This window comes from Dromiciops gliroides, chromosome 5, assembly GCF_019393635.1.
Source record: "Dromiciops gliroides isolate mDroGli1 chromosome 5, mDroGli1.pri, whole genome shotgun sequence".
Classification (NCBI taxonomy): domain Eukaryota; kingdom Metazoa; phylum Chordata; class Mammalia; order Microbiotheria; family Microbiotheriidae; genus Dromiciops; species Dromiciops gliroides.
The window spans coordinates 217,937,809-217,948,744 of NC_057865.1; the positions used below are offsets into that span (position 1 = coordinate 217,937,809).

General features: G+C 39.6%; 1 protein-coding gene across 1 annotated transcript in view; it reads right to left on the reverse strand.

Annotated features, from left to right (window-relative positions):
* The window catches only part of TFCP2 (transcription factor CP2), a 72,625-nt gene extending 61,954 nt beyond the window's left edge, over positions 1 to 10,671 (reverse strand). Inside the window, 1 exon segment of the mRNA XM_043965716.1 lies at positions 10,040 to 10,671. Coding sequence (XP_043821651.1) covers positions 10,040 to 10,161 — 122 coding nt within the window. The 5' untranslated portion in view covers positions 10,162 to 10,671.
* Positions 10,672 to 10,936: the final 265 nt, after the last annotated feature.

Here is a 10,936-nt window from a genome sequence, read left to right on the forward strand (position 1 = left end):
TCCCTTTAATAGATAGGAATCTAGGCCTTTTTCTCTCTTTTTACCAAATTCTTATTCTCCTTAATAAATGCTTAAAAGTCTAACTCTTGCTAAAGCTTATAATTTATTGGCGACCACTCATTAGATATTTTAGACAGACTAGCTAGAATTTTAGCCTTAACAAAATGATATGATAGGCTACTTAGAGAACCCTAGAGTTTCAACTTAAAAATTAAACAAAATAATAACTATAGCAAAACAGGATAGAAAATAAACCTGTCTTATTTTTTCCTTTATCTTACCAAGAAAACCCAAAAGGCTGAGAGAGAAATGAAAATGTCATTCAAAATAAGTGACAGAATACATAAAATACTTGGGAACCTATATAGCAAGGCACACATGGGAATTATATGAATATAATTACAAGATACTTTACAGAATTCAAGACAGAATTAAATAATTGTAACTATATAAATGCTTAAGGTGGACCATGTGAAGACAATAAAAATGACAATCCTAATGTAAATTAATTTACTTCTTCCAGTGACATACCAAGCTAACCAAAAGATGAAAAAAAAGGTTTAAAAAATTACTAAATTCATCTAGGACAAAATTTAATAGGAAAAAAAAAAAGGTAGGGGTAGGAAAAGGCCAAACAGCAGATCTGAAATTGTATTACAAAAACTATAGGTACTGATTTTTAAAAATAGAAAAATTGTGCAGAGGACTATCTCATGCCACATAGCACGAATAAGTTCCTAATGTATACATCACCTACATATAAAAGGTTGTATCACAAACAAATTCAACAAGTAGGCAAGGAGATACCTTTTGCAATTATGGAGAGAGGAAAGGTAAAGGGCCAAAGACTGTGAACCAGAAGTTCTCTACGAAATCAAAGCTATCAAAAACAAAAACACCCCCCCCCCCCGCAAAAAAACCCCAAACCAAACCAAAACCCCAACCAAATAAAAAACAAACCACCTAGCCAAATAACTTACAATTAGAGAATTTCAAATTAAAGCAACTCTGGGGGTCCACCTCACACACACACATCCGTGTGGCAAATATGACAAAGAAGAAAAATGGCTATTGCTGGAGGAGCTACAGGAAAACAAGCATAAAATAATGCACTGTCGGTAGAGCTATAAATTGGTCCAGCTATTCTAGAAACCAATTTGGAATGACACTACAAAAGTCATTAAAATGTGAAATACCATTTGACCCAACAGATACCATCACGACAAACCCCAAAAAGATCAAAGAAAGAGGAAAAGGACCAACACATATACAAATATTCAGAGCAGCACTTAAGCAAAGAAGTAGGGGATGCCTATTCAATCAGGAAATGGTTGAATAAATTATGGTCCATTATGTAAAGGAATATTATTGTATCAACTAATGCTGGGTAAAAGTGAGAAAAACCAAGAGTAATTCATTCAATGACTACAACAGGGGTAAAAAAAAACACTTGGAAAGACTTAAGAACTAATCAATTCAACAATTAACCTGAAGACTAATACCAAGCATGCTTCCTGGCCCTTGACAGACAGGTCAACTAAAGGTACAAAATAAGACAAATGTTCTCAGACAAGGCCAATGTATGTGACTTGACTATGGCTGTTTGTTACAAGAGAGGGATTTTTTGGATAAAAGAATGGAGGTTAATGATAGTGATGTTCTGTTGTTTAGTCATTTCAGTCAAGTCTGACTCTTCACGACTTCATTTGGGTTTTCTTGGCAAAGATAAGTGGTTTGCCTTTCCTTCTCCAGGTCACTTTACAGATGAGGAAACTGAGGCAAACAGGGTTAAACGATGGTCCAGGGTCACAAAAACTAGTAAGTGTGAGGCTGGATTTGAATTCTGGTCTTCTGACTCCAGCATGGAGTTCTAACCACAGCACCACTGAGGAGCCCCTAGTAATAGTAGTACCAATTTAAAAACAGAGAAGCAAAGTAATGAAACATATAAAAATAATAACTACTATTTACATAGCATTTAAGGTTTACAAAGCATTTTATGTATATTATCTCTTTTGAACCTCAAAACAACCCTATAAAGATAGGTCTTATTATTATCCCCATTTTATAGAGGAGGTAATTGAGACTAAGGTTATGGGATTTATCCAGGATATTATGGCTCAAGTCTGAAGCAGGATTTAACTCAGACTTTCCTACCTCAAAATTCAGTATTCTATCCACTATATCACCTAGATAGATGCCCAGGCATACAGATTAGAACAGAAGGAAGTTCAAAGGAAGATATAAAAAAAACAAGGACAACTTTGGAATTAAGATGTTGAATTTACACACAAACAGATACACATACACACATGTATATACGTGTATTTATATGTGTTTTCATACATTTTCAGATAAGATGTTATAATTTTATACATTTACATATACATATTTTAATCTAACAATAACATTTGTATTTAAGATTCTGAATTTCAAATTTTATCCCTCCTTCCTTCCTTTCCCTGTCCACCTCCTCAGGGGGTAAGCAGATATGGGTTATACATGTCCAATTATGTAAAACATTGCCATATTAAGTCATTTTTACAAGAAAAGTTGAATAAAAGAAAAAATGAAAGAAAGTGAAAAACAGCATGCTTCAATCCAAAATTAGAAGAAAATGCAGAAAGCTGGGAAACAATTTTTATGGCCAGTATTTCTGATAAAGGCCTCATTTCTAAAATATATAGGGAACTAAATCAAATTTATAAGAATCCAAGTCATTCCCCAATTGAGAAATGGTCAAAGGATATGAACAGGCAGTTTTCTGATGAATAAATCAAAGCTATCTATTCCCATTTGAAAAAATGCTCTAAATCACTTTTTTTTTTTTTTGGTGAGGCAATTGGGGTTAAGTGACTTGCTCAGGGCCACACAGCTATTAAGTGTTAAGTGTCTGAGGCCAGATTTGAACTCAGGTCCTCCTGAATCCAGGGCCGGTGCTCTACCCACTGAGCCTTCTAGCTGCCCCTTAAATCACTATTGATTAGAGAGATGCAAATTAAAAACAACTCTGAGGTACCACCTCACACCTATCAGATTGGCTAATATGACAAAAAGGGAAAATAATAAATGTTGGAGAAGCTGTGGAAAAATTGGAACACTAATGCATTCATTGCTGGTGGAGCTGTGAACTGATCCAACCATTCTGAAGAACAATTTGGAATTATGCCCAAAGGGCTATAAAGCTGTGCATACCCTTTGACCCAGCAATACCACTGTTGGGTCTTTTTCCCAAAGAGATCATAAAAAAGGGAAAAGGGTGGCAAGGAATTGGAAATTGAGGGGTTGCCCATCAATCGGGGAATGGCTGAAAAAGTTGTGGTATAAGAATGTAATGGAATTCTATTGTGCTGTAAGAAACGATGAGCAGGGGGAAGCTAGGTGGCGAAGTGGATAAAGCACCGGCCCTGGATTCAGGAGTACCTGAGTTCAAATCCAGCCTCAGACACTTGACACTAGCTGGGTGACCCTGAGCAAGTCACTTAACCCCCATTGCCCCGCAAAAAAACCCAAAACCCAAAAAACAACAAAAAAGAAACAATGAGCAGGAAGAGTGCAGAGAAACCTGGAAGGACTTGCATGAACTGATGATGAGTGAGACCAGCAGAACCAGGAGAACATTATACACAGTATCATCAACACTGTGTTGATCAACTGTGATAGACTAGACTCTTCTCACCAATCCAACGGTACAAGAAAGTTCCAAAGGACTCATGATGGAAAAGGCTCTCCAAATCCAGGAAAAACGAAACAAAATTGTGGAATATGGATGCTGACTGAATCGTACTATTTTGGTTTTGGTGCTGTTTTTTTTTTTTTTGAGGTTTTCCCTTTTTGCTCTGATTCTTCTCTTATAACATGACTAATGCAGAATTATGTTTAATGTTATTATATATATGTAACCTATATCAGATTACCTGCTGTCTAGGGGAGGGAGAGAGAAAAATTTGAAATTGGAAATCATATAAATAAATGTTGAAAACCATCTCTACATGTAACTGGAAAATAATAAAATATTTTTATTTAAAAAAACAGCATGGTTCAGTCTTTGTTCAACCTATATCAGTTCTTTGGAGCTTGATAGTATGCTTCATCATTAGTCCTTTGGGATTGTCTTGGATCACTGTATTGCTGACAACAGTTAAGTCATTCACAGTTCTTCATCAAACAATAATGTTGTCACTGCACACAACATTCTCTTGGTTCTGCTCACTTCACTATACATCAGTTCATACAAGTCTTTCCTGGTCTTTCTGAAATCATCCTGCTTGTCATTTCTTATAGCACAATACTATTCCATCACAATCATATACCACAACTTGTTTAGCCATTCCCCATTGATGGACATTCCTTTGATTTCCAATTCTTTGCCACCATAAAAATAGCTGCTATAAATATTTTTATACAAATAGGTCTTTTTGTCTTTGGGATCTAAACCTAGGTGTGGTATTGCTGAATCAAAATCACAGTTCTGTTGCCCTTTGGGCATTGAATTTATATATATATATATATATATATATATACATACACATATATACACAATAATGAAAAAGGAGAATTAAAAGCAAATGAAGAAAAAATCAAGGACAGAGATTGATTGGATCTGTGATTTCAATATCACGAATTCTCAGGTGAGTAAGCTCCGCCAACTAATGCAAATTGCTACCTTCTCTGAAATTTAAAATCCTTGAAATGCCTAGCTTACTTAAAAGTTAAGTGGCTTGCCCAAGGTCACACAGTCAATACCTGTTAGAGATGAATTTTTAAGTCTTGGCTCAGAGGCCAGCTCTGTCCGTTATACCATGTTGCCTCTATGAAGGAAATCATTAGAAGCTATTTTGCCAACAAAAATGATAAATGAAACAGATGAATAATTATAAAAATATACAACAGAACACATACTTTTACCCCAACTCAAAAAAAAGAAATAATTTGCACAAAAGAATTCCAAAACCAAAAACTAAGACCAGATGGATTCACAAGTGAAATCTACCAAACACTAAAAGAAACCAAAGTGCTAGCATTGCTACTGACTACAAGATGATCACATGAACATTGTTAATACAAAATTCACAAAAATATCAGAAAGCATAATACACAAAGTACAGTGGTACGCTACAAAGTAATAGAAAATAACCTGCTGATTAAATGTGGAAAACATAGAATGTATTGAAAAAAGTTTAAAAGAATATTTATTGTTTAGATCAAGAAAAAGATTTTTTTACAATGGACTATGATTTACTTTTTAAGATCAAGCAAAACTAATATGGTAATGTGTTACATAATTGCACATATATAACATATATGTGATTTGCTTACTGCCTCAGGGAGGGAGGAGGGGAGGAGGGGAGGAAGGAAGGTGGGATAGACTTTGGAACTCAAAACTCCAAATTAAATTAAAATGTTTATTTTTTAAAGAACAAACAAAGATAAACTGTACCAGATAAATTGCTAAAATAAGTCCCATGCTTGACAGGTGGATAAAGAAAGAAATTTAAGTGATAAGGAAAAAGAACAATGGTGTGAAGGTCCTCTCATTTAAAAAATTTAAGAAGTTGAGTCTAGGGATGTAAAAGGGGACTGTGATATATAAATTGAACCCAGTAATATATCTGGCAGATGATATCATACTGGCAATACCTAAAACACAAAAAGTGGTGGATAGTGAGAGAGACTTTTTTTTTGGTGAGGCAATTAGAGTTAAGTGACTTGCCCAGGGTCACACAGCTAGTAAATGTCAAGTGTCTGAGGCCAGATTTGAACACAGGTCCTCCTGACTCCAGGGCCGGTGCTCTATCCACTGAGTCACCTAGCTGCCCAAGAGACTTTTTTGGAGGAAAAACTTTTTTTTAGGGGGGGGGGGCAATGAGGGTTAAGTGACTTGCCCAGGGTCACACAGCTAGTGAATGTCAAGTGTCTGAGACCAGATTTGAACTCAGGTCCTTCCTGAATCCAGGGCCGGTGCTTTATCCACTGCGCCATCTAGCTGCCCCTTTGGCCTTTCTTTATAACCCCAGTGCTTAGCATAGTGCCTGGCATATAGGAAATGTTAAGCAAATATGTGAACTAGTGGTAATACTAGGCATGAGCCCAAAAGAGGGTAAGGAAAGAGGACAAGGACCCATATAAACAAGAATATTTACAGTGGCTAGGAGGCATGGTGGAAAATGCCCTGACCTTGGAGTCAGAAAGACCTAAATTCAAATCCTGACTCATATAATGATCAGCCGTGTGACCCTGGGCAAATCATTTCACCTCTTTTTTGCCTCAGTTTACTCATTTGCAAAAAAGGGGGGTAATAATAACACCTATTTCTAATGGTTGTTGTGAGGATAAAATGGGATATTTTATAAAGTGCTTTACAAACCCTTAAATAAAGCATATTATAGAAACTAGTTACTATTATCATTATAGCAACATTTTTTTGTTGTAGCAAAGATCAGAAAACAGAATGGTGCCCACCAACTGAGAAATGGCTGAACAAACTATGGTATATCAAAGTGAAGTAGTCCTGCACCATAAGAAGTGAAAACCTACTGTTTAAAGAAAAATGGAAACACTTATATGAACTGATATAGAAAAAAAGAGCAAACCAAGGAGAATAACTTAGAGATGATTACAAAAATAATATGCTGAAAAAAGAAACCTCATTAGAGCCTACTATCTCCTCAAGTTATCTTGCTACATCTTCCCTCCCTTTTTCAGCCAAACTCATAGAAAAGGCTACCTATACTCCATGTCTCCACTTCCTCTGCTCTCCACTCTACCATCTATCTGGCTTTGGTTTGGACCTCATCAACAACTGAACTTGTTTTCTTCTAAGTTACCAATGATCTCTTAAATCAAAATGGATGGGGCACCTAGGTGGCGCAGTGGATAGAGCACTGGCCCTGGATTGAGGAGGACCTGAGTTCAAATCCGACCTCAGACACTTAACACTTACTAGCTCTGTGACCCTGGGCAAGTCACTTAACCCCAATTACCTCACCAAAAAAGAAAAAAATCAGAATGATAATCTTAATCTTCATCCCTCTTGGTCTCTGCAGCATTTGACACAGTTGAACACCCTCTTTTCCAGGATATTTTCTTTTCTTTGGATTTTCATGTAACAAATTTCTCTCTGGGTTCTCCTCTAATCTGTCTGAATGCTCCTTTTCAGTCTCCTTTATATCCTAATAATAATATGTTTGTATCCATTTCACTGCCCTTAGCTGTCCACCCTAGACCACTTCTCTACTTTAACTTGGAAAACTCAAAGCTCCCATGGGTTTAATCATCACCTCTATGTATGGAGATGACTCCTTTAGTCTTTAAAAAAAATTTTTTTTAGGGCAATGAGGGTTAAGTGACTTGCCCAGGGTCACACAGCTAGTAAGTGTTAAGTGTCTGAGGCTGGATTTGAACTCAGGTACTCCTGAATCCAGGCCAGTGCTTTATCCACTGCGCCACCCTAGCTGCCCCTCTTTTTACATTTTTAAAAAAATTTATTTTTTGCAGATGACTCCTAGATTTATGCCTTCCACCTCAGTCTCTCTGAGTTCCAATGCCGCATCACCAGCGCAGAATGCACATTCTAAACTGAACATCAAGCTCAACTCTTACTAGATTCATGCATCCAACTGGCATTTTCAAATCTTGTTTCTATTTCCACACTATCTCTTGCATCCATCACCCTTCTCTTCACTCACACAGCCATCACCTACTTCAAACCTTCATCATCTCTTGCCTACACTAACTACTGCAATAGCCTAACTAGTAGTTAGATGTTACTGTTCACACATATAGTCTTGCTATACCTCATACATGACAATCCATTTCTCATCACAATGCCTTTGCATTGACTGTTCTCATGCCTGAAATGTTCTCCTTCCTTACCTTGATCTCTAGGGATCCTTCATTTCCTTCAAGAGCCACCTTTCCTCATCCTTCCAGTTGTTGGTGACTTCTCCACAAAATTACTTTGAATGTATGTGTACCCTTGTTATTTCTGCCATTATAATATAGAATAGAATATAGAATAAAGGGATGTTTCAATTCTCTTTTTATCCCGAGTGCCTGGCCCACAGTATCACTTAATAAATGCTTGACTGGTTGAGAAATAAATAAATAAAAGAATATTTCATGAGGAGAAGTTAAATGCTAACCTTTCATTTATTCAACATAGCATGTATGAAACAACTACTCTGTGCCAGGCACTGAGGATAAAAGATAGAAGCAAAAACAGATCTGCTCCATAAGGAACTTACATTATTGGAAAGCTACAATATGATAATACAAAGTACAAATATAATACATAATTAACAAACAAATGTTCCACACTTGATCAGACACTGATAGGCAAATAGCTCAAGCAGATCAACTGCAGAAAGAAAGGCCCAATGTACACTAAAATATTAGGGACAGCTAGGTGGCACAGTGGATAGAGCACCGGCCCTGGATTCAGGAGACTTGAGTTCAAATCCGACCTCAGACACTTAACACTTACTTAGCTGTGTGACCCTGGGCAAGTCACTTAACCCCAATTGCCTCACCAAACAAAACAAAAAAAATGTTAGAGCAGCACTTTTTTGTAGTATCAAAGAAATGGAAACAAAGATGTCACAGACTGCATAATGGTAAATATAATACATACATTTGATGGAATATCACTGTGCTGTAAGAAACGACAGATAATGAAAACAAAGAAGTGTTGGAAAGATGAGTGAAATGATGAAAAGTAAGTTGAACCAAGAAAACATATATACACACACACATACGCGCACACACACATAAACAACATATATATGCGTATATATACATATATAATAACTACAATAATGAAAATACAAAGCACAACAAAGCCACTGAAATTGAATTACAATTCAATATTATAATTGAATATAATTGAAATTGAAATACAAGTGAAATGCAATTATACAATAATATAATTATATAAAATTATAATGACCAAGTTTGGCTCCAAAGAAGAGATAAAAATATATTTTCCCCTGCTTTTTTGCAAGGGGGGGGGGGGAACCATGGGTATGGAACACTGCACATAATGCTAGATTTTGGAGGATGTTAGCTAGTTTTTTTTTAACTTTTTTTATTCTTTGTTACAAGGAACGGTTCTCTGGGAGGGTTTGGGGGAGGTACACAGTGGGAATTTTCCGTGATAATAAAAACAAAATCTATTGGCAAAAAAAAAAATTATTTTAATTACACATTTAACAGTTTGCCTACCCCAATATAAATGGTGAGTGAATCTCCCTTTCGTTAAGGCCTAGTAGGTCTTTCATTTCCTTTCAACAAGTATTTATTAAGTAGTTACTATGTGTCCAGTGTTCCAGCAGCAGCACCTGTACATAAAACCCCAACCTCAGCTCTACTCGTCATAACCCCATTAAATCTCGAAACCAAGCATAGATTTTTCACCATCCATTTTTGCGTCCTGATTAAGACCCCCCCCCCCCAAGAGGCATGAGACTTCCCAACAACCTCTTGCTTCACTTCTTCCTTTTCAATTAGCACCCAAATAAAGCAGTGAGTGTGTGGAGAGAAAGGGGGTGGGGGAGAGGGAGGGAGAGATGGGGGAGAGACAGATGGGGGAGGAAGATATGGAGGAGGGAGAGACGGGGAGAGAGATGGGGGAGGAAGAGATGGGGAGGGAGAGATGGGGGAGGAAGAGATGGGAAGGGAGAGACGGGGGAGAGAGATGGAGGGAAGAGAAAAGAGGAGAGGAAAAAGGAGAGAAGGAAGAAGGGAAAAGAAAAGAGAGGAAAGGAGAAGAGAGGGAAGAGGGGAGAAAGAGGAGATAGAGGAGAGAACGCAGAAAGAGGAGAGAAAAAGGAAATAGAAAGGAGAAGGAAAAAAGAGAAAAAGAAACGAGAGGAAGGGGGAAGGAGGGGGCTTTTTGCTGCGCTGCAGTTCGAGCTTCACATCCACACCCAAAACCTCTCTCCCAATCTCACCCAGGAGACACTTTCTCAAGGAGACCTTTTGTTGTTCAAAAACAAGCCAAAGCCCACAAAGGTCTGGCCCATCGGACCAAGTCACTCACCTCATGCTATAGGCCCCTGCGCCCAGCTCCTGGCCGATCCCGGACAGACTAGCGTCAAAGTCCTGCACCAGCCCGGACTCGATCACCTCGTCGGTCAGCGGCAGCTTCAGGGCCCAGGCCATCTCGCCTCCTTCCACAGGGACACGGCCTTTCCTACGCTAAGAAGGGTGTTCGCGAGCACCAAGCCGGGCGGCGGGGTGCAATTCCGCTCCACCAGGCCGAGGCTAGTGGGAAGTCCGCACACGCCCACCCCGACCCCCAAACCTGGCCTTCTGCCCAGGGCTGCCCCTCCCCGGACTCCGGGCCCCCCTGCCCGGCCCCTGGCTCCGGAGCAGCGGCGAGACCCCTCGGGGCTCCTCCAGCACCGAGCGCGAGCGCAGAAACACAAATCTGGGCCGCCCAACCCCGGGTAGCGGCCAGTCCCCTGCCCGGCCCCCACCCCAGGGCAGTTCTAGGCGCAAGTCTCCCGTCTCTCTACCCACCCCCACCCCCTATCCTCCCCACAAGAATCCCACCCCTCTGGGCCTGCTCTCTCCTCTTCCCGTCCACAGGCCTCACTTCCGGTCAATCTTAATCTGGCTTCCGGTCAACCCTCCCTAACCCGGAGGTCCCCTCGGGTAAGTTTTCTAGGAATCGTCCCTGCTCACTTCTCACCCCACAGCCCCACACCGCCAAACCCCCAAACCCTCTCCACAGCAGCCACAAAGCGTGGAGAAGGACGTCCAGCGCTTGCCTCAAAACCCAGGCCTGCAGAGGCCCCTCCCCTCCAGCAGCCTCGCAGCCCCCCCTCCCCCGCCCACCAATCATTGAGCCGCCTCGCCACCCGCCGCTTCCAGGCGAACCAATCCTAGTGTGTCTCCCGGAGTGGGACCGCCTCAGCTCCCGTGACGTCTCTCT